The sequence below is a fragment of the Hemibagrus wyckioides genome, linkage group LG10 (genome assembly GCF_019097595.1).
Source record: "Hemibagrus wyckioides isolate EC202008001 linkage group LG10, SWU_Hwy_1.0, whole genome shotgun sequence".
Lineage (NCBI taxonomy): Eukaryota > Metazoa > Chordata > Actinopteri > Siluriformes > Bagridae > Hemibagrus > Hemibagrus wyckioides.
In genome coordinates, this window is record NC_080719.1 from 23,767,403 (window position 1) to 23,791,210 (window position 23,808).

The 23,808-nt window shown below is 41.9% G+C and overlaps 1 protein-coding gene across 4 annotated transcripts in view; it reads right to left on the bottom strand.

The window, feature by feature from the left end:
* Window positions 1-23,808, bottom strand: part of abca7 (ATP-binding cassette, sub-family A (ABC1), member 7) — a 28,130-nt gene that overhangs the window by 2,464 nt on the left and 1,858 nt on the right. Inside the window, exons 6-49 of one of the 4 annotated variants that reach the window (XM_058401288.1) lie at window positions 23,621-23,739; window positions 23,338-23,532; window positions 23,092-23,184; window positions 22,263-22,500; window positions 22,008-22,147; window positions 21,071-21,187; window positions 20,071-20,268; window positions 19,776-19,981; window positions 19,161-19,337; window positions 17,416-17,638; window positions 16,639-16,860; window positions 15,683-15,887; window positions 15,420-15,533; window positions 15,176-15,347; window positions 14,957-15,088; window positions 14,318-14,457; window positions 14,063-14,200; window positions 13,738-13,961; window positions 13,601-13,658; window positions 13,021-13,223; window positions 12,189-12,276; window positions 11,980-12,003; window positions 11,718-11,863; window positions 9,986-10,110; window positions 9,810-9,902; window positions 9,535-9,730; window positions 9,359-9,453; window positions 9,240-9,272; window positions 9,045-9,150; window positions 8,812-8,886; window positions 8,562-8,731; window positions 8,272-8,449; window positions 8,070-8,185; window positions 7,120-7,264; window positions 6,514-6,637; window positions 6,237-6,366; window positions 6,026-6,149; window positions 4,835-4,897; window positions 4,102-4,208; window positions 3,856-3,997; window positions 3,582-3,716; window positions 3,272-3,375; window positions 1,851-1,943; window positions 1,326-1,569 (exon numbers count right to left, since the gene is read on the bottom strand). In XM_058401288.1, the coding sequence (XP_058257271.1) occupies window positions 1,326-1,569; window positions 1,851-1,943; window positions 3,272-3,375; window positions 3,582-3,716; window positions 3,856-3,997; window positions 4,102-4,208; window positions 4,835-4,897; window positions 6,026-6,149; window positions 6,237-6,366; window positions 6,514-6,637; window positions 7,120-7,264; window positions 8,070-8,185; window positions 8,272-8,449; window positions 8,562-8,731; window positions 8,812-8,886; window positions 9,045-9,150; window positions 9,240-9,272; window positions 9,359-9,453; window positions 9,535-9,730; window positions 9,810-9,902; window positions 9,986-10,110; window positions 11,718-11,863; window positions 11,980-12,003; window positions 12,189-12,276; window positions 13,021-13,223; window positions 13,601-13,658; window positions 13,738-13,961; window positions 14,063-14,200; window positions 14,318-14,457; window positions 14,957-15,088; window positions 15,176-15,347; window positions 15,420-15,533; window positions 15,683-15,887; window positions 16,639-16,860; window positions 17,416-17,638; window positions 19,161-19,337; window positions 19,776-19,981; window positions 20,071-20,268; window positions 21,071-21,187; window positions 22,008-22,147; window positions 22,263-22,500; window positions 23,092-23,184; window positions 23,338-23,532; window positions 23,621-23,739 (6,170 nt within the window). Of the gene's footprint in view, window positions 1-1,325; window positions 1,570-1,850; window positions 1,944-3,271; window positions 3,376-3,581; window positions 3,717-3,855; window positions 3,998-4,101; window positions 4,209-4,834; window positions 4,898-6,025; window positions 6,150-6,236; window positions 6,367-6,513; window positions 6,638-7,119; window positions 7,265-8,069; window positions 8,186-8,271; window positions 8,450-8,561; window positions 8,732-8,811; window positions 8,887-9,044; window positions 9,151-9,239; window positions 9,273-9,358; window positions 9,454-9,534; window positions 9,731-9,809; window positions 9,903-9,985; window positions 10,111-11,717; window positions 11,864-11,979; window positions 12,004-12,188; window positions 12,277-13,020; window positions 13,224-13,600; window positions 13,659-13,737; window positions 13,962-14,062; window positions 14,201-14,317; window positions 14,458-14,956; window positions 15,089-15,175; window positions 15,348-15,419; window positions 15,534-15,682; window positions 15,888-16,638; window positions 16,861-17,415; window positions 17,639-19,160; window positions 19,338-19,775; window positions 19,982-20,070; window positions 20,269-21,070; window positions 21,188-22,007; window positions 22,148-22,262; window positions 22,501-23,091; window positions 23,185-23,337; window positions 23,533-23,617; window positions 23,740-23,808 lie in introns of all 4 variants that reach the window. The other 3 variants (XM_058401287.1, XM_058401290.1, XM_058401289.1) reach the window with 3 other exon arrangements.

Consider the following 23,808-nt stretch of genomic DNA (forward strand, 5'->3'; position numbering starts at 1 on the left):
ATATTGCCAAAAGTATTCGCTCACCTGCCTTGACTCGCATATGAACTTAAGTGACATCCCATTCCTAATCCATAGGGTTCAATATGACGTCGGTCCACCCTTTGTAGCTCTAACAGCTTCAACTCTTCTGGGAAGGCTGTCCACAAGGTTTAGGAGTGTGTTTATGGGAATTTTTGACCATTCTTCCAGAAGCGCATTTGTGAGGTCACACACTGATGTTGGACGAGAAGGCCTGGCTCTCAGTCTCCGCTCTAATTCATCCCAAAGGTGTTCTATCAGGTTGAGGTCAGGACTCTGTGCAGGCCAGTCAAGTTCATCCACACCAGACTCTGTCATCCATGTCTTTATGGACCTTGCTTTGTGCACTGGTGCACAGTCATGTTGGAAGAGGAAGGGGCCAGCTCCAAACTGTTCCCACAAAGTTGGGAGCATGGAATTGTCCAAAATGTCTTGGTATGCTGAAGCATTCAGAATTCCTTTCACTGGAACTAAGGGGCCAAGCCCAGCTCCTGAAAAACAACCCCACACCATAATCCCCCCTCCACCGAACTTTACACTTGGCACAATGCAGTCAGACAAGTACCGTTCTCCTGGCAACCGCCAAACCCAGACTCGTCCATCAGATTGCCAGATGGAGAAGCGCGATTCGTCACTCCAGAGAACGCGTCTCCACTGCTCTAGAGTCCAGTGGCGGCGTGCTTTACACCACTGCATCCGACGCTTTGCATTGCACTTGGTGATGTATGGCTTGGATGCAGCTGCTCGGCCATGGAAACCCATTCCATGAAGCTCTCTGCGCACTGTTCTTGAGCTAATCTGAAGGCCACATGAAGTTTGGAGGTCTGTAGCGATTGACTCTGCAGAAAGTCGGAGACCTCTTCGCACTATGCGCCTCAGCATCCGCTGATCCCGCTCCGTCAGTTTACGTGGCCTACCACTTCGTGGCTGAGTTGCTGTCGTTCCCAAACACTTCCACGTTCTTATAATACAGCTGACAGTTGACTGTGGAATATTTAGGAGCGAGGAAATTTCACGACTGGATTTGTTGCACAGGTGGCATCCTATCACAGTTCCACGCTGGAATTCACTGAGCTCCTGAGAGCGACCCATTCTTTCACAAATGTTTGTAAAAACAGTCTGCATGCCTAGGTGCTTGATTTTATACACCTGTGACCATGGAAGTGATTGGAACACCTGATTCTGATTATTTGGATGGGTGAGCGAATACTTTTGGCAATATAGTGTATGAGGCGGGTCATAATGTTATGCCTGATCGGTATAAATAATCACATACATCCATACAATAATTTCTGCTGATCTCTTACCTGGTCCAGTGTTGTCTGAGAGACGGAATATTCCGCAATTCCCAGCTCTTCGCTGTTGTTTGACAGAATGTCGAACACGTGTGCGAGGGAGCAGGCGTGAGTTGGCAGCTGATACTGCAGAACATTGTGGTGTCTTTCTTTCAGCTCTACTCCAGGAAAGCACTTCTGGATGTAGGTATCAATGGGGCAGGGGTCCAAAGATGGTGCAAACAAGCGAAGGATTATTGTATAACCATCGCCAAATCTGCAGGAAAGGAAACAGCATAAGATATTCATGCAACAAATGAAATATTATGGACAGTTATTACATAAGTTTCAGTATAACAGAAGGGTAGTAATTGTTTTCATCATTCAGCATGTGACCTTGTGGCATTAATGCATTGAGGTCTTCTATGTGTTGTGTATTACAGACATTGCTTTTCAGCATAAAATCACACAGAAAGGTTCTTGGTAGTAGATTGAGGTATATGAACGTTGTATTTATTTACTGTAAATGCACAGTATGCATATTTTATTTTTTGGTACTTGTTCTTGAGGTGCTGCACTGATCCCAGGCACTGGAACCTCCCATTGACCATGATGGCCATGCGAGTGCAGAGAGCTTCACACTCCTCCATGCTGCACAAAATAACAGCGATTAATATAACAAATCTCTACAGGAGATTATGCAGTCTTTTACTACTGACATCAAACATATTAAATATCATTATCCTGATATATGACATGCTGATCCTGTGATCTACACACACACACACACACACCACATATACTGTATACATACAGGATATACTGAGATAAATACTATAGGAATACACTACATTAAAAGTTTAGCCAAAAGTTTTGGGACACCCCTCCAGATCACTGAATTCAGGTGTTGTTTTTCAGGGGTTGGACTCGGCCCCTTAGTTCCAGTGAAAGGAACTCTTAATGCTTCAGCTTCATACCAAGACATTTTGAACAATTTCATGCTCTTTGTGGGAACAGTTTGGGGATGACCCCTTCCTGTTCCAACATGACTGCACACCAGTGACCAAAGCAAGGTCCATAAAGACATGGATGACAGAGTCTGGTGTGGAGGAACTTGACTGACCTGCACAGAGTCCTGACCTCAACCCCATAGAACACCTTTGGGATGAATTAGAGCGGACACTGCGAGCCAGACCTTCTCGTCCAACATCAGTGTCTGACCTCACAAATGCGCTTCTAGAGGAATGGTCAAAAATTCCCATAAACACACTCCTAAAACTTGTGGAAAGCCTTCCCAGAAGAGTTGAAGCTGTTATAGCTGCAAAGGGCAGGACAACTCCATATTACATTCATGTGCAGGTAAAGGCAGATGTCCCAGTATTGGTCTGGCTCACAGTCCCCACTTTAAATCATCCCAAAGGTGTTCTATGGGGTTGAGGTCAGGAATCTGTGCAGGCCAGTCAAGTTCGTCCACACCAAACTCACTCATCCATGTCTTTATGGAGCTTGCTTTGTGCACTGGGGTCATCCCCAAACTGTTCCCACAAAGTTGGGAGCATGAAATTGTCCAAAATGTCTTGGTATGAAGCTGAAGCATTAAGAGTTTCTTTCACTGAAACTAAGGGGCCGAGTCCAACGCCTGAAAAACAACACCTGAACTCAATGATTTGGAGGGGTGTCCCAAAACTTTTGCCAATATAGTGTATTTTTGTGTGACCACTTGATCACCTCAATACAATTTTTCTAGAATATTTATAATTGGAAAAAAAAACATTAGTGAAAATTGAAATCCTCCTTAATATTTATATTTATAAAATATTCTTTACTTAAGACGATCAACATGGTGGAACTGAACTGATTTTGCCACTGGAGAACTTGGTCTTTTGGTGTAGAAAAATGACTGAGGGATGCTTTAGGATCAGACGGTGACTTTGGTTGAGGCATCATTACTCTGTGTAAAAAAGGCTTAAGTCCTGTACCTGTGGGATGTGAGAACGACAGCTCGGCCTTCTTTGATGACGCTAAGGATACAGTTCCACAGGAAGCGCTTAGCCTTCGGGTCCATTCCTGTTGTAGGCTCGTCCTGAGAATCAAAAAGTTCCACAGAGACCTTTTTAAGCAGTTGACAAAACAAGAGGAATGTCGTTATAAAGAGATAAAAATTAATTCAAAGGCTGAGAAGGTCAACGTTTGCCTGTGACATTAATATATTTGATAAAGCAGTAGCCAAGTAAGACAGGGTTATATTACTGTGTATCACTGTTTAATAGTGTTTTGATAAATGCTGACCAGAAAAACAACTGGTGGAGCTCCGATAAGAGAAATGGCGGTCGAGAGTTTACGTTTATTTCCTCCACTGTATCCCCCAGCTTCCTGATCGGCGTACTGAGTCAGTCCCAGCTTTTTCACGCCCCACTGTGAGACCTATTGGACAAAAATCAATTATTAATGTTGGATGAGACTTCAAAAGACTGGAGGTTTCTTTTATTCATGTGAAAACCTAAAAGAAGTGTGTATCTTTAGGATTTTGACTTACACTCATGAGATCTAAACTGTCTAGTACCTTTGCTACATATGGCTCGGGGACTCCTCGCAATCGGGCATAGAACTCTAGGTGCTCTCTTCCAGTCAGAAGGTCATTGATGGCATCAAACTGAGGACAGTAGCCCATGAGCTGATGTACTCTGTCCATGTCGTTCAGCACACTGATGGTTCGGTTAGACAGTTTAGTTTGGAGTTTAAAGCAAAATGGTGTATTGTCATGTTATGAGCAATTAAAATGATCAGTGTCCGTATGACAGTCACAGACCTGTAACTGTTGAGATAAGCATCTCCATAGGTAATAGTGGTGTCTCCTGTCAGCATGCGAAAAGTCGAAGTCTTCCCAGCTCCATTAACCCCAAGAAGCCCAAAGCACTGTAATTAAAAAGCATAACAATAGAATGAAGAAGAATATTTTCATCCTAGTATCAGCTGACCAAATACTGAGATGACCATGTCAAACTCAAAATAGGCAATTCTCAGCAAATAAAATGTGACTTATTTATTACTGCTTATTCAACATATAATAATTAAATGTACAAGATGTTAATATATGAGCAAACTCTTAATTTGGAAGTGGTACACATGTCATTACAAAGCAAGACTAGGCAAGCCTTGGTTCTTTGTTGAACTGCAGTCTGATGACTGGCCAGTTGAGGAATTGTTCACAGCCATAACAAAACAGTGGACACTGAGAAAGCTTGTATTTATATTTCTGCTTATTTTCCATTAAATACCCATCATTTGAATAACTTCTTTTGCTAAACATTGGGCTTCACATGCCACAACCTGGCTTCTCATCTGTCTACAAGTGCTTGTATGTAAGCCCTATAAGCCTATGTTAGCACAGGAGGGTGGTAATACCACTAGAGACAAATTATTTGAATCTGAAAGGGGGAAAATGCATTAGCAAAAATTTCCTTCTAGTCTCGTCAGCAAGCATACTCATATTTTTGAGTGAAAGTGTAGGATATGTATAAGTTGACTGAATATCATCGCACCTCTCCCCGAGGAATACCAAGACAAAGCTGGTTCACTGCTGGCCTTTTGCCTGCTTTATAAACCTGCAGAGATTTGAGAAAAGAGAATAATTGATTAATTGTGGTTTACTGCAGTGCAGTACTAAGAAAAGTATCATTTAGTATCAAATAGCTTCTAAAGAGAGTAACAATTAAAAACAACTAGACATGTACATTTCCTGAAGAAAATGTGAGTGGTGCTTGCCGTGCCAAAACTCGTCCGTGACGCATTTCCCCACATTGTGCTGAGCGTTTTGATATGTCACGTGTATGTAGCAGACATTTTTCGATTAGCATTTATATTAGCATTGACATTAGCATTAGCGTTAGCAAAATGCGTTCCCATATATACACCGATCAGCCATAACATTATAAGCACTGACTGGTGAAGTGAATAAGACTGAGTATCTCCTCATCATGGCACCTGTTAGTGGGTGGGATATATTAGGCAGCAAGTGAACATGTTGTCCTCAAAGTTGATGTTAGAAGCAGGAAAAATGGACAAGCGTAAGGATTTGAGCGAGTTTGACCAAAAGGGCTAAACTGTGATGGCTAGACGACTGGATCTGCAGGTCTTGTGGGGTGTTCCCGGTCTGCAGTGGTCAGTATCTATCAAAAGTATCCTTTAAGAATCGCTGGAGGCTCCACCTCTCAACTTACAGGACTTAAAGGATCTGCTGCTAATATCTTGGTGCCAGATCCCACAGCACACCTTCAGGGATGTAGTGGAGTCAATTTTCAGTGGGAGAGATGACTGTGTGTCACTCTGTGTCCCTAATGAGCAAGCCATAGGTGACAGTGACAAGGAAAATCTCTGACATCATGAAAAACAAATCTTGACGGGAACCAGACTCAAAAGGGAACCCATCTTTACCTGGGTGACACCAGATAGTGTGATTATCCCTTCTATAAATCATTTACCCTCTATAACGTTGTACTGTACGCTCAGAAAGTGCAATTTTATAACCAGGAAATTCATTCTAGCCTCGCCATGACATCTATTTTATTGAAGTTATCGACTGTTTACTGATGGAGACTTTTGCAAACCTGCACTCAATTGCTCAAATTGTTACAATTTGCTGTTAAGTGTTAATTTCCCCTGTCAGTGGAGACTTTTGGGACACCCTGTTCACTGCAGACTCATGCAAATTTGGGCATTTGGATCTTACAAACCTTGCTTAGGTCTCTGACAGTAAGAATATCGTCCTGAGGTTTGTTGCTTTTCACACGTTCTCTTTCATTTGCTACATCCTCATCCTCAGGGCCCAGGGGTGGCAGGATGGGATCAGACCACAGCCTAGGAGAAAAGAAAATTATGTTTAAAGTATTTTGAATTAAACATTCATAGCAGTATTTCAATCAAAACAGTGAAACTCTGATGTACCTAAAGTGTATGAAGAACTTGTATTGAAGCAGTACGGTGAAAATGAAGAAGACAACACCCTCAACTGCCATAGCAAACAAGTTCTTCCCTACAAAATCCCATGCCAGTGGCTCCAATGTCTGCTTGTTTCCTGCAAACAAAAAATAAAAGTATCTCTTGTTGACATACTGAAAGATATTACCTCTAATTGGCAGAAAGAGGTCAAGGCCACTTACGTGACCATACAAAGATAACAATTTCATTCCGTTCTCTTGTGTTGCTGATATAAAGAATTTACCAAGCCTCTGGAAAGCATCTGCCATTGCCTGGTTTTTAGCCATGTCGATAAGACCTCGACCCAGACAGAAGTGAGGAAAGATCAAAAAGACCTTCTTGAGGATCCTGTTGACCTCATTTAAATGCTGGAACAGAACAAGGAAATGTACGACAATAGATTTTACATCTGTACTAGATAAATAAACAAAACTGTGGTTACGTTTCATCAATGTACACTGATCAGGCATAACATTAAGACCAGTGAAGCAGGAAAAATGGACAAGCATAAGGATTTGAGCGAGTTTGACCAAAAGGGCCAAATTGTGATGGCTAGACCACTGGATCAGAGCATCTCCAAAACTGCAGCTCTTGTGGGGTGTTCCCGGTCTGCAGTGGTCAGTATCTATCAAAAGTATCCTTTAAGTCCTGTAAGTTGCAAGGTGGGGCCCATGGGGGACTTAAAGGATCTGCTTTTAACATCTTGGTACCAGATACCACAGCATACCTTCAGGGTTTGAGTCCATGCCTCGATGGGTCAGGTCTGTTTTGGTGGCAAAAGGGGGACCAACACAATATTAGGCAGCTGGTCGTAATGTAATGCCTGATCGGTGTATAAGACTTTCGTTACTTCATCAACGAAGAGCTCAAGGACGAAGGTGGCTATGCTGCCATTGATGCCGATGAAAAGGTTGATGGAGGTGAGCACCACATAAGCTGTACTGGGCACAGAGAACAGGAACGAGGCAGGGTACATCAGGGGAGTGATGGACCACCTACAGTACGGCAAAAATGCACAGGATTAGCATCACTGTATTATTATATTATTATGCAAGAAATTAAACGCAATGCTACTGTATGCCTACAGAATGAAAAATGGGCTGGTGCAATAGGACCAGACAGATGTGCTCTATTCCTCTAAAATCACACCAATAAATTACAAATTTTCATTAATCACAGAAACAGACATAGTACATTTTATGCACTTATTGTATAGTAATGTTGAGGTTACTATAAAGTGTCTTGAAGTCAAAAAAGCTTGGAACCAAGAAGCTGTACAGGCCACCATGCTGAAGACCTTACTGTGCCAGAAAACCTAAAGTTAAACTTTTACGTCCGACTGTTCCTACAATCTCCTTCCATAAATGCAAAATAAAACATTTATTTGAAGCGCCAGTTATTCCTATAGAAATGATAACATAGAAAGATCACATTGCTCTAAAACTCACAGCTGAGGGCATGAAGCCCGTCGCCACACAAACATTACAGCACAGTGCATTTCTTTTCTTCACATATCCCAGCTAAGGAAGTTGGGGTCAGAGCACAGGGGCAGCTATGATACAGCACCTTGGAGCAGGGAATGTTAAGGACCTTGCTCAATTTCCCAACAGTGGAGCTTGGTGGTGCTGGGGCTTGAACCCTGATCCTTCAATCAACAACTCAGAGCCTTAACCACTTGTTTCCAGCTGAAACTAATATCTAATATTAGTACTAATACTAATATTAAAGGCTTAGCCCTATTACTTTTACTGACCTAAATACCTCAAATACTGTTTTAAATTCAGTTTTATTATCCATTACCCATAGAACAGGAGAAGCAGCACTAACGCGGGAAGGTTTTTTTCCGAGACATAAGACTGCTGTTGGAAGCTTATGAAGATGAAGACCACCATGGTAGCAGGAACCGTGTAGTTCAACTGCTCAAAGAGAAAACATTAGATGCATTTGACAGGTTCTGTTACAATGTATTATCCACTGTAGGACGAGAATGACATAAACTGACCATATCCCAAACAAAGTTTGCAGTCCAATAGAGAATGGGTTTGACCCCACTAACAAACTGAAGGTGCTTGGACTTGCTGACCCTCTCCTCAATCAGAAACAGTACGAAACTGGCTGGTACAAAGGACATGGCAAATATCACACATATAGACACCAGGACATCCACTGAGGTGGTCATTCTGGAGAGAGAAAAAGACTTACATCACAATAATGACTAATAAAAGCACAGATTTGACTAATTCACAGGAAGTATGGCTAAGTTTGCAAGAACACATGACAAAATAGACGTACAAGGCCAACTCGGTGAGCTGCTCCTTGGTGAGGTTAAGTGGATGATTATAGGCTGTTATTCCATGTTTCCTTCGGTCTGGTCCTGGAGGAAGACTGGCACGGAGCAGTCCGTTGTTCATGATGTTCACAAACGATACCATGGCATGCCAGCCTTTATTATTAAACCACACCTAGCATACAGAAATTGAAGATTCATGGCTAGTTGTATGAAATGCTACTGGGATACTGGGAAAGTCTTTGTTTCTCTCACCTTAACATTGTTTGTACTATTAATCCCAGTAAGAAGGTTTGGTAATCTGTCCAAAAGTTGATCCAGTGAACTGTTCTGTAAAAAGCAAGAAAAAACAATTCATTGCTAGCCTAGAAATGTAATAATCACTTTGGGTTCCTGCTAATGCTGTGCAAACTACAAGACTAGGTAAAAGACTGAGGAAGTAATAAATCGTACAGTCTTATTGTGCTTTTGACATGAAGACTGCGTACCTGTGCTATTTTGTAACGTGTTCTGATAGACATTACAGACTGCTCTAGCTGCTGGACGTCTGTCTGACTCTGTGAGCTTTTACTGCCCAGAGAGAATCCTCCATACCTGCAGAGACAGTTCATTCAAGCTGATGATATTTACTTGTTGCATTCATTTCCATATTAAGTGTTCGATCTAACACTGAAATGACTCACCTGAACTCATTCACCCACTTTTTAGTCTTCATGCTAGATGAGAAAACAAGAAAAACAGGCACTTATTGGGATGTGAAAGAAAAAAAATCCAGTTAGAAAAATCTGAATTCAGATAAAACCTTTTTTTCAGAATCTGTGGATAAGTCTTGATGAGGTAGTCAGAAATATTACGGCCGGTCAGATTCTGCAGCAGGTCACCTGTCTGTCTTTTGATCTGTGGCCAACAAGTGAAGAAACAACATTTAAAATGAAAGGATTTTAAAATTAAAATACATTTTGATGAAGATAAAATAACCTGTGGAGGAGGCAAGCCTCCTGCTCCCACTGGGCATTCGGGTAGCATTCTGCGAACATCCTCAGTGCTGCATTCACACTCAGGAGAAGGGTGCACATCTGTCCAGTTGCCATTGTTAAAAAACTGCCACGTGCTGTAGGAAATCTGGGGACGAAGAAACACTGTCCCCGCCTCGCTGTCCTCACACTGGGGCTCCCTGTGGATTCAGGATCATCTCATGTTATCACATCATAAGATAATATATGTCCATATATGGTGAGAAAGAAATGTATTACATGTCTGTCTCCATGCATTTGGTCCCGAATCCAGGTGGATCTAGAAGAGCTTGAAGCAGATTCTGGATTTCAAGGTTCTCTGGGGCATCGTTGCTGTGAGGAAAAGCAGTGTGAGAAAGACACAGGTTGCACATGGTAAAAACATCAATGAAGGCCAGCGATGATGTTGTGGATACCTAAAGAAAGTGTACTGTTCGCCGTACATCCATGGCTGCAGCTCCAGAGGGGGATACTTTCCAAAAGGAGGGACGATCAGGCTGAACAGAAGAGCCACCAGGACAAAGACTGCAGGTAGCACGATCTGAGGAATATTTGATAACCAAGCAAAGTGATCATCTTCCAAAAAAAAACTAGGGATGTGCATAATAAAAAAATGGAAAGTGGAATATCACATTATGAAAGCAATTGTACAACGTTGAACCTCATTTTAAAGCTACTTAAATAAACATTAGGGTCGTCAACTGCACCTGTCGCTCCTTAGAGGTTAATGAAAAGGGCATCTTTTCAGCAGTCTTATCCCATTGTCATTCATGTACACATCTATAATGTCTCTCTCAGCTTATTTCTCTGCTTATTGCTCATCAATGGTAATAATGTTTACTGTAATGCTAAAATTAATGTTAACACCATTACTTCCTGGCATTAAAAAGACCTGATGTTCAGTGATTCTAACTAGAGTGCATTTGCAGCAATGAACAGCCTGACAGCATGGAGATTGAATAAACCTCACCACTGTTGATTTCATGACACAGGACTCACATCTAAGCCAATCCACTACTTTTAGTCAAAAAATGCAACAGAGCACAAGGTTAAGATCAGGTTGCTGATACATTTTTCATTATATTTTCCCATTATATTTTCATTATATTTCAGCAAGGGTTTCAAGACCTACATAAAATAAATAAATAAAAAATAAAAATTACGATACACTATATTTCCAAAAGTTTTGGGACACCCCTCCAAATCATTGAATTCAGGTGTTGTTTTTCAGGGCTTGGACTCGGCCCCTTAGTTTTACTAAAAGGAACTCTTAATGCTTCAGCTTCATACCAAGACATTTTGGACAATTTCATGCTCTTTGTGGGAACAGTTTGGGGATGACCCCTTCCTGTTCCAACATGACTGCACACCAGTGACCAAAGCAAGGTCCATAAAGACACGGATGAGGAGGAACTTGACTGGCCTGACCTCAACCCAATAGAACACCTTTGGGATGAATTTGAGAGGAGACCAGACCTTCTCGTGCAACATCAGTGCCTGACCTCACAAAAGCTCTTCTAGAGGAATGGTCAAAAGAATTCTCAAAAACACACTTCTAAACCTTGTGGCCTAAACTGGGACGTCTGCCTTCACATGCATATGAATGTAATATGGTGTTGTCGCAGTTTCCACTCTAATTCATCCCAAAGGTGTTCTATGGGGTTGAGGTCAGGACTCCGTGCAGGCCAGTCAGGTTCCTCCACACCAAACTCACTCATCCATGTCTTTATGGACCTTGCTTTGTGCACTGGTGTACAGTCATGTTGGAACAGGAAGGGGTCATCCCCAAACTGTTCCCACAAAGAGCATGAAATTGTCCAAAATGTCTTGGTACGAAGCTGAAGCATTAAGAGTTCCTTTCACTGGAACTAAGGGGCCGAGTCCAAGCCCTGAAAAATGACACCTGAATTCAATGATTTGGAGGGGTGTCCCAAAACTTTTGGAAATATAGTGTAGGTAATACTGTTATGTAATGGATCAGGCTTCTTATTCTAGGCTTCTGTTTAAATTTTTTATGCCCTATGCTCAGACAGAGCAGACCTGCTAACCTCTATAGATTATCCTGAATCCATGAATTACAAACTACAAAACTTTGAAAAATGTATAAAAAGTATGAATAAGAGTTTTTGTAAACGCAATACTTCCCACCTGTGCTATGAAACCTCTTCGGCTGCGCAGGGCGTACTTTAGCCTCTTGGTAAAGAGCGCACGGAGCTGCTGCCAGGTCAGTCGCCAGCCTGTAAGGGTCATGCCACCCTGAACATTATTGCTCAGTGGGTCCGTTTCATTAGCATCTGTGTGTCAGAGAGGAGCCTTATGGTTAACTGCTAGACATTACCTTATTACAAACAAATTATGTGCAATTACAGATACAGGGACTGATGCAGCGGTAAGGTTTTCTGGTTTGTACCTGTTGTATAATGTTGATTCCTTTCTGTCAGCATTGAGAAAAGAGGAGAAGCTAAAATGATCTTCTAATCTTTGTTCTTTCAATCTCTACTCAAACAAGCTGCCTAGCTGTACACTGGCTGCTGCTGAATGAGGGATGTTGTTCTTTAATCCTTACCTGAGCTACATCACATAATACAATCTGAGCGAATAGAAAGGGCTTGAGTTTACCTGTGTCTCTGTCCTCAGGTGGTTCTTCCTCACCTCCTCTTTCTGGGTCAGCATCTACTCCTGTCTCTTCTGCCACCTTCAGAAAGATCTGAAACGTGCATATGGAATGCCTCTTTTTTATAATCTTATTGAATCTCAGTATAAAACCAAAGGCACAAACATCCTGCCTCTATATTCCACTGGACCAACATAATGGGACATGGTGAAAAACAATCTGATAATGGATATGAAACAATCCGCTGGGTTACAAAATGGGAACTAATGCTGTAGCTGCTTTTCCTTAACTATACACCGATCAGGCATAACATTATGACCAGTGAGAGGTGCCGTGAATAAGACTGAGTATCTCCTCATCATGGCACCTGTTAGTGGGTGAGATATATTAGACAGCAAGTGAACATTTTGTCCTCAAAGTTGATGTTAGAAGCAGGAAAAATGGACAAGCGTAAGGATTTGAGCAAGTTTGACGAAGGGCCAAATTGTGATGGCTAGACCACTGGATCAGAGCATCTCCAAAACTGCAGCTCTTGTGGGGTGTTCCCGGTCTGCAGTGGTCAGTATATATCAAAAGTATCCTTTATGTCTTTTAAGTATCCATGGAAGCCCCACCTCACAACTTACAGGACTTAAAGTATCTGTGCTAACATCTTGGTGCCAGATACCACAGCACACCTTCAAGGATCTAGTGGAGTCAGGGATCTCGACGGGTCAGGGCCGTTTTTGGCCGCAAAATGGGGAGGGACACAGTATTAGGCAGGTGGTCATAATGTTATGGCTGATCGCTGTATCTCATTATAAATTCTCTTCACCTGCTTTGCTTCAACCTTCTCACCTCCTCTAGTGTAGTATCTGAGAGTCCATAACTGATGATGCCCAACTCGCTCTGCCGTTTCTCCAGCTCTGCCAAGAAAAGGGCGAGAGTCCCATCCTCCGATGCAGCATGGGGGAAATTGATTACTGCCTCTCTGCCCACATCTTCCACAAGCCGAGCCCGAGCAATGTAGTGTTGGGCAAGAGCCACAAGGCCACTCACATCTGGAGGGGTGGAAAATAAAGCAGTGCTCAAAGATTCAAATCATGACTAGTAATTCACAAAGACAGCAGTTTTGTATATATCTTTGATCTCTGTAAAGGGGCAACTTTAACTGCCCCTTTTCCTGCTGTGCAAGAGCTACGTCTTAATGAAGAACTCAGTGGGGATGCCAATCAGTGGCAGAGGTTGAGTGGTATAACAATCAAGACAGACCCAGGTCTATAGACCAAGGTTCCATCTATAATGTGATTTATAATTAACTGAAATCTCTCAACTCACACAAAATCTAGAAAACGGCGTTTGGATCAGCAGTCGGTTCTATGTTTAACTATTTACTAGGGAAGTTCCAGCAGAATGCAAAACACAAGACTGTTCCCACCTGAGCCACAGATCTCATTTCCAAGTCCAGTGTCATCACTCACGGAGGAATCGCTCTCCTAAAACGCACATAGCCAACACAGTGTCCATCAAACCTACATCACAGAGCTCTGATATTCTGAGCTGAAATATGCAAACCTTCATGAGCGTAGATGCTGAGAGATTGGCTCCACTTGTACTGCTTGGTGTGAGACTCTGGAGCTCCTTCTTCACTACGGTGAGGTAATATCCTGTGCCCAGGTGAGCTTTTAAGAAAAGTGGAGAGCCACAGCAGCACAGCTTCCCCTGAGAGATAATGGCAATGCGGTCGCCGAGGAGATCAGCCTCATCCATGTAATGTGTTGATAAAATGATGGTACGATCTGAAAATAACAAGCAGGTTTATAGCACAAGGTTAAGGACTGACTATTAGATTTAATATTTCCTTATCAATCTATTTCTGTCAAAACTCAAATGGAACAACCTTTGCGGTATTTGAGCAGTAGGTCCCAGATCCCACGTCGTGAATACGGGTCCACTCCAGCAGTGGGCTCATCCAGGACAACGACTTTAGACCCTCCTATGAAGGCTATAGCTACTGAGAGCTTCCTCTGCATGCCGCCTGGAAAAAGTAAAGCAAAGCCGTGAGTAATGGCTGAGGCAAGTCTTACTGAGTAAACAGAAACATGACTCTCCCTGGCACTCTGACACACGGTGTGAATCCTACTGATAAGAGGACCTGAAAGGTTCTTGGTCTGCTCGTGCCGTTTGTGTAACAATCCCACATCCTCCAGCAGGGAGGCCATCTCCTCGTTGACCTCAGCACTGCTCATGCCTTTAAGACGGCCGTAGAACCATGCATGCTCTTCTACAGTTAGCCTAGAGAATAAACAGTCATTAAAACCACAATCAACCCTGATCAGGCATAACATTATGACCACCTGCCTAATATTGTGTTGGTCCCCATTTTGCTGCCAAAACAGCCCTGACCGGTCAAGGCATGGATTCCACTAGATCCCTGAAGGTGTGCAGTGGTATCTGGCACCAAGATGTTAGAAGATCCTTTAAATCCTGTAAGTTGCGAGGTGGAGCCTCCATGGGTAGTTACAGGACTTAAAGGATCCATCCTTTAACATGTGACGTCTAGCCATCACAATTTGACCCTTGTCAAACTCGCTCAAATCCTTACTCTTGCTTCTAACACATCAACTTTGAGGACAAAATGTTCACTTGCTGCCTAATATATCCCACCCACTAACAGATGCCATGATGAGGAGATCATCAGTCTTATTCACTCCACCGGTCAGTGCTCATAATGTTATGCCTGATCATTGCATAACTTTTACTTATATGAATACATCCGAGCTTTCAGATTTACTTTGGGAAAAGAACATTGTGTTGAGGACACACTCCCAGAGTTCTACGAATGATGTCCATGTCTGTGCGAATGTCTCTGCCTTTTATGTAAACTGTACCAGCAGTCGGTGGGAACAGGCCAGTCAGAATGGACCTGTTGTAAAGAAGGGACAGTATGTAAAAAAAAAAAAATCTGTTGCTAAACAAAAGATCTGATAAACATCACAGTTTGGCCTCTTACATCGTCGTTGTCTTGCCAGCTCCATTGTGACCCAAGAATGACGTGATCTGGCCCTCATAGAACTTGAGGCTCAGATGATTGACAGCAAGCTTGGCTCCTTTTTTATATATTTTCACCAAGTCATGTATGGCTACTCCAAGGACGAGATGGGAAGGTTCCGGTTCGATCTGATCTGTAAACGAAGAGTTAGGATCAACCAGCTTGAATTAGTTGAATTTAGTATATGTTGCTAATGTCTTCTTACTGTCTGGTTGATCACATGGTGCAGGAGGAATGGGAATGTCAGCCTCCAGCGGTACTCCTCCCCAGTAATTTAACTGGAAGAGAAAATTCCAAGGCCTGGGAATTCCATACTGCCCTGGAAAAAGGAAATAAATCATACCAAGACAAGATATGATATGATTATATAATTAAGTATTAATAATTATACAAAACCATTAATAAACATTCATTATTTGCAAAAAAAGAGCCTTATATCCTAGTCCCATCAATACAATTACACCTGACCTGGAAACACAGCTTCAATGTACCAAGTGGCCACTCCGTAGATGAAGGCATCCACATACAGCATTATGATTGAGGTAGTAAAGTTGTATTTGTCTCCTTCGGCAGGACTGGACAGTAGATTGTACCACTGAATACCCACTCCTTGCTCTTCATACTGAGAGAAATACTCGCAGCCAAATCCGAAGGCTACTGGAGAGAGGAAGCTCTATAGGACAAATAAATGTAATTTCCACCTTATGTAAAACAACAAAAAACAAATGTAATTGCTATGCTTTACGGGAGACAAATGAAAGTGAAGTGTCTTGTATGATGTTGCCGCATCACAAGCCACCTCAAATCTTTCAGTTATCAGAACATGATGTGGTCTTCAGCTGTTGTACATGGTACAACCAGTCTTCTCTGACCTCTCATCAACAGGGCATTTCTGCCCACAGAACTAGATCATACTTGGATGGTTTTCCCCATGATTTTGTTTAAACTGCTGTTGTGTAAAAATCCCAAACCAGCACTGAGTCACTGACATGATATTTTTCTCCCATTCTGATGTTTGATGTTAAAAATAACCAAAGCTCTTGACCTGTATCTCCAGAATTTAACGCACTGCACAGCAGCCACATGACTGGTTGATCAAATAACTGATAAATAAATGTGCAAGTGTTCCTAATAAAGTAGATAGAGAGCATATTTCCTGTAGATTTAAATGCAGACACTGTTTAATTATCGTTGTCTTTGCGACTAAAACTCCTGTGTCCATGTCAAAGTCAATTCGATCTTTTGCCATTGTCATCCAACCGTGAGGTCAGCAATTTTATACCAAAAGAATTGTTGGAATTTTGAATTTATATCACATTTGATGCATCTGCACATGTCATGTTTCTCTAATAATTATTCCAAATGTGTCTTTAATTCCATTCTTCAGAGTGAATTTTGGTTATTAAACTTGGTTCAGTACTCACTGCTAGGATTCTGTGTGTGCTGGTCAGATATTCCCTCCAGGCCACGCAGAGCACATAGGGCAGGTAGAGAGAGAAGTAGATGAGGCCTCCACAAGCTGCTGCCAGATTGGCGCGAGAGAAGAACGTGCTGATGAGGAAGCACAACATGATTGTGGCTGTAGCAAAGGCGGCCAGGAAGAAGAAGATCACCGCAGGATCGCTGTAGGGCAAGATGTCTCCCAACTGAAGAGAAGAAAACAATCAATACTGTTGCACAAGAGAGACATCAACCAATTTTCTACATCTCATAGCTTACGCAGAAAATCCATTACTAAGAAATAATTTTAGCGTATCACTTATGCCAGTTGTTTTCAAAGTGAGGTCTGGGCTCCCAAGAGGGTTCACGAAGCATAGCTTTCTTCCTTTATAATGATTAGTTCTTATAATTAGTTCATTTGACTGGTCACATAAATAGAAACTTAAATCTCATTACCTCAAAACAAGTAGGCCTTGTTTCTACAGATTTAAAATAAATCTGTGCTTAGAGAAAGGCTTGGATTTTTTTTCACAGTTAACGGGATTTCAGACGGCTGAGACCTGATGCTAAAGTTATATTTCTTTAACAAGACTCCAGAATATTTAGCTATATTTCAATATCATACTTCTTCGAAAGAGAACTAAAAGAGTCAAAAGTGCAATTTGTCTAACAAACCTCATAATCTTGTAATAAAACAAATATTTTGACCTAAAACAAATATTTTAATCTATAAATGGCTGCTGCTGATATCACAAGCCCACCTTCAGTGCAGTAATGAGAAGGCCAGAGCTGAAGAGAAAAGGCAGATAGCTGCTGATGAACCAGCTGAGCCAGAGAGTTCCCGAGCCCAAGCCCATGATCTTCATAGTCTCCTTCAGTCGTGCCTCCTTCTCATAAACCACACCTTTAATTATCATTGCCACTGAGTATATCCAGGCCAGCGTCATGAAGAGTGGGAGAGAACGATTCAAGACCCGCAGAAATCTGTAGAAGAAGGAATGAATTTAATAACGACTTGGTTTGTAAGGTGTATTGATACCTTGTAATGGAACCAGCACTACTAGTGCTGTAAAAGGCAAATGACAGCTTTTATTAACTGGCTTGTTCTAATATATCAGTCTTTCTATAGTGAGGGACTTATATGGAAGATGCACCACATAAATGGACAAAATAATCACTGCTGCGAGGAGATAAAGCTCTTCTGTCTTATTAACTGATGAACTGATCCAAATCAGCATTCAAAAACAGACTTGGGTCAGACAGAATATTAAAGAAAAAAAAAAACAGAATAAGAAAAGACAGCTACCAGAACCAGATCAATAAACAAAAAGCATGTGCACAATAATTAAAGGCTCGTGTCTAAACTCAGAGCGAGTTGTACAACTTCGGGTTGTACATATCTGTATGAGTCCAGGTGTCAGAGGTCATGATGCCTGGCTTTCTAGAGCGGTCAAGTTGAGAAGAACTGAGGGCACAAAGCCTTTATTGTCACCACACATCGACACACTGATCAGCCATAACATTCTGACCACTGACTGGTGAAATGAATAAGACTGGTGATCTCCTCATCATGGCACCTGTTAGTGGGTGGGATATATTAGGCAGAAAGTGAACATTTTGTCCTCAAAGTTGATGTTAGAAGCAGGAAAAATGGACAAGCGTGAGCGAATTTGACGAAGGGCCAAATTGCCCTGGCTAGACCACTGGATCAGAGCATCTCCAAAACGGGGTCATGTGTTGCAGCCATGGCAGCAGGACGTGTGTCAGTGAGCTCCGGGCTCGCCTCAACAGTTGCTACTATTTTATTAGCAATAATGTACCACAGTTTTTTAAATGTAAACCCCCACTACCTACTGGAAATTTTACAACTTATAGTGCGAGGAACTCAACAAAACGATTCAATATCCCCCCTGATGTCCCGGAAAGATGGCGGCTGAACAAGAAAATCTCTTATGAAAGCGATTCGAGACTCTAAAGAAGACGACCGACATCCAAAGTTCTCTGACTAAAATTGAGCTGTCACTTTCAACTCTAATCAAGCAGGTCGACGAGATGCGCTAACGAGGATAATTTGAGAGACACCTGCGCACAAATTGATAAGAAGGAAAAGGAGATCACTTATCTGAAAGACAAGTGCAAGATCTCAAAAACCGGAGCAGGAGATCAAATATAAAGATCACAAACCTCCCAGAGAAATCCGAGGGCAGTGACATGGTTGGATACTTGGAAAGTCTCATCCGGCAGTTGTTAGGGAATGATAACTTTACTTCTCCGATCACTCTGGAGACAGCCCACCGCCTCAGAATCATTGCGAAATTCCTAAACTACAGAGCATCTCCAAAACTGCAGGGAGCAGTTGCGTTTTATTTAAAGCGGCTTCAAATGCTCGGATTATTATTGAACAAGGCATTACTACAATGGCATTCCCTGTATCCTCTATGGATTTGCACATAATATCATATAAGCAAAGTACAGTGAACACCACACAAAACGCTTAGATACTTACACATCATCCACAAAGCATGGGTAGGGCATCTGTTGTACATATATTCCTGTAGTTGGTTGTTTGCCACTCAGCACCCGTGTTATTGCTCGCTCCACTAAATCCTGCACGTAAACAAAGCCACCCCAGATGTAGCGCAGATCACTGAAGGGCTCTGCGGCTGGACCAGGATCCCAGAACCTACAGAACACAGTTTTCAGGTTAACTCACATATATCACACATTTCTGTTAACACACAGCGTCAGAGCTTTGTGACAATCAGCCAGAAGGCTGTTAAGTTTTCCGAAATGGGAAAGTTGACAGGAGTGAATGCTTCATGATATTAAATATCACCATAAACAGATAAAAAAAAGTATTACGTGATTGTTTGATAAACAAAATTTGCTAGTGCAAATTATTACAGCATAAAAGGAATAAAAATGCTGTCTGCTTCATGTTGCAGAATATTGCAGCAGATTATTTTCTTGTTAATGTTATACCCTATTGCATTTAACCCTATTGTGTTCAATCTTATCTTTATCTTACCTATTGTCCCGGTTTTGGTGACTGACTGACTTTTTTGGGTGAATTCACTAATAGTTTACCAAAGACAATTTCACCCACTAGCATCACACTTACTTATCTTTGATCTTATTGGTGCGTGTGACATCATCTATGTCCATGCGGATCTTGTATTTGACGTGAGGAGGAAGCTCTGTGGAGGAAGGGTCCGGGAGGAGGAAGACTATTCCAGCCCAGAACTGCCGATCCTCCAGCAGCTCCAACGCCCGCTCCACCAGCTGCCCTTCTGTGGCCATTCCCTCTAGCTTATTCAGTGAAAAACACTACAACAGGCCACATGGGTTGCATTAAATATTTAAGCATTATATTGTGGTGGAACCACACATTGTGGCACACGTTTGTGTTATGTTACCTTTGTGAGTTGGGACAAGAGGCTTATAGTGCTATTGAAATCCTGATACAGATCCAGCCACGTAGCGGGCGCTCCTTCCTTCGCAGCAGTGTTTGGATTAGGTGTGGAGAGGAAGTGAGCGATGCGAGAAGCTGTCCAGGAAGTGTTCTCCAGTTGCAGATTCACCATAACAGCCACCTCAGGTCGCTTCAGCAAATCCTAGGACACACAAGATCTGGATGTATTATGCAGAAAACTACATAAAGACTGAACTTGACAATGTACATTTCCCTTCTCTTTGTGTACTCTATTCGACATTACCTAAACTATAAAATCAGGAGCAGTACCCCTTATTAGAATTCGCCACAGACTGTCACCTTGAAAGACACAGCGCATAAGAGATATTAGCAGGTATTTGGTGTAGAAGGGGTAATAATGCTGGAAACTTAAGGTGTGCTTTGGCATTGGGGGATCCTTCACAACAATCATAGGAAAGTACAATTTTTAAATAAATTATTTATTTTTTAAAATGAAGTTAATTTTTTTTTTAATTTTTATTATTATTATTATTATTATTATTATTATTATTATTATTATTATTATTTCTTTATTATTTTATTTTCATGTTTTTATTATTTTCATGTGCGTTAACATGAGAGCATAGTAAGTATGTATTAAGTATGTAAAAAAATATCACAGACAGGTGACAAACAATTACAAAATAAAACCAGCGGGTGGATTAAAAACCAGTAATACACACCTTCAGAGTGAATTATCCATAGAAAATAATCTGTCCACTGAGAATTCGGACACACCAAAAAAAAAATGGATGACCTAAATAGCGGACTATTTAAAACCTTTAAGGAACAAATTCAGGCACAGCGTGTTTGGACACTCATTGTGGATCCTGGATATGTCTAAATAGCACAAATAAGAAAATAGAGAAGTGGATTCTACTGAACTTCTACTTCAGTGAACTTCTACCTCAGAAACAAAGCTCAGATACTGATAGGTATGGTACCTGTAGCATACGGATCTCCACGCTGCTTTCCATGAAGCTCTTCAGCCTGGGTCCTACTTCCTCCCATGCGTCGTGTATTTGTGCAACAATCTCAAAGTCCTGGAAGGTCCTGTTCATCTAAGAAATGTGCCACAACTTTGAGAGACTGACTATTCTTAAACAGTTTTTGAACCAGTGTCCACAAAATAGTTTTTATGTCAGTGATGATAAAAAGATTATCTGAAAAAAATTAGTATTATTGCACATAAAATGATCTATGGTCCTAACAAATTATTCTTATTATACATTTATCAGGCATTACATTATGACCACCAAATTGTGAAGTGAATAAGACTGATGATCTCCCTATCATGGCACCTGTTAGTGGGTGGGATATATTAGGTAGCAAGTGAACATTTTGTCCTCAAAGTTGATGTTAGAAGCAGGAAAAATGGACAAGTGTAAGGATTTGAGCGAGTTTGACCAAAAGGACCAAATTGTGATGGCTAGACCACTGGATCAGAGCATCTCCAAAACTGCAGCTCTTGTGGGGTGTTTCCGGTCTGCAGTGGTCAGTATCTATCAAAGTGGTCCAAGGAAGGAACAGTGGTGAACCGGAGACAGGGTCATGGGCGGCCGAGGCTCTCTGATGCACGTGGGGAGCGAAGGCTGGCCTGTGTGATCCGATCCAACAGACGAGCGACTGTTGATCAAACTGCTGAAGAAGTTAATGCTGGTTCTGATAGAAAGGTGTCAGAATACACAGTGCAGTATGGGTCAGAGCTGTTTTGGAAGCAAAAGGGGGACCAACACAATATTAGGCAGGTGGTCATAATGTTATGCCTGATCGGTGTTGTCATCTATGCCATTTGCGTTGTTGTCAGATTTTTGGACCTTGGTCATCATCACAAGAACACAAAAAAACCAAAAGCATGAAATGGCTAAAACATATACGTACCTCGTTCATGATTCTCTGTGTAACAGGAGTATCCGGTGTGTACAGAAGCTTCCCAATGAAAAGTGGCTTAATGCCTCTCCATACAATGCGTGAGAGAGGATTCGACTCGAGGGTTTGAATCAGGTTTTTACAAAATGGAGCTAAAAAATACATCAAAGAAATTGAGCTGGTGTGATCGTAATTTGATTAATAATCCTATTTGCATGACTAGAATGCTTTTTTTTCCCAATAAGAGAATTTAAAAACCCTACTCACTGGTAGTGTTGTTATTTTCCAAGTCATCTTCCTCTGTCCCATCTTTACCCAAGAAGGACTTGATGTCCTGGTCCTCATACCAGTTAAAAGAAGGAATCTTCTCACCGCCCACCTCAGGATGCCCGCAAACAATCCTGGAGAAAGCTCGGAAACTCTCTCGCGGTTGCGTTGAGCCGTTCTCTGGAGAAATCAGCCTCAGTTCTGCATTCAACTCCGTGAAGCTGGATAAAGCAGACATCTGGAGCAAGATATTCAACAGGATACAAAACAGTACGCCAATAACATTCATTGGGTGTCAACTCAGCTATTCATTTACACTGATCAGGCATAACTCGTGACCACCTGCCTAATATTGTGTTGGTCCCCCCCTTTTGATGCCAAAACAGCCCTGCCCCATTGAGGCATGGACTCCACTAGATCCCTGAAGGTGAGCTGTGGTATCTGGCACCATAACAGATCCTTCAAGTCCTGAAAGTTACGAGGTGGGTCCTCCATGGGTACTTACAGGACTTAAAGGAAACTTTTGATATATACTGACCACTGCAGACCGGGAACACCCCACAAGAGCTGCAGTTTTGGAGATGCTCTGATCCAGTGGTCTAGCCATCACAATTTGGCCCTTTGTCAAACTCGCTCAAATCTTCTAACACATCAACTTTGAGGACAAAATGTTCACTTGCTGCCTAATATATCCCACCCACTAACAGGTGCCATGATGAGGAGATCATTAGTGTTATTCACTCAGAATGTTATGCCTGATTGGTGTATTATCTCATTAAACATGTTCTGTTAGGGCACTGGACACTTAATAATAACAGAAAGGACATACATCATTCAAAAGTGAGCTGAAGTCCCGAGCCACAGACGAGACTGTCCGGCTGAGCTGACGCACTTCAGCAGCATTGGAGCGCAGTCTCTCCCTCTGACAGGGACAGATGCAAATCAGTTGGTCAGAAAGCAAAGTAGGTTCAGCCACAAAATTCCGACTGTCTGTTCTATATGCTGGTGATGAACATTTTTTGTATGAATGTGTTTTCCTTTATCTATTATCTATCTAAGTTCAAAGAACACTGACTGTGATGATCTTGCTGAGGTTCAGTTGTGAAAGAAAGATTTGCTCAGCCTGCTGCAGCAAATCGGAGGGAACGGCACACAAGTTCTGCTGCAGTTCGGTGAATGAGGAGTTTCCTTCCACCGTGAGGTAGCTGTCCAGGAGTGTGGCGTTACAGACGATATCGGACAGACGCATCCCAGGACCTGCCAGTGACACCTAGGGAACAAGCAGAAGAAATTTTGTGCTTGTTCATGGGCGTGTAAACGTTTACACTTTTGTAGATGGATAAATAAAGTCTTACCACCTGGAGGCTGAGTTGTGCTTTCAGTAACTGGTCAACAGTTGAAGAAGGAAGGCTGCAGTTGGTCCGTAAAAAGGAAGAGAACGTCTCATTGGCTTTTAGGTACTCTCCAACTGGCAGATCTTTATCATTAAGGAGAGAAGATATAATACAGTAAATACATCTCATGTCAAAGTCACGTGTTATGCATA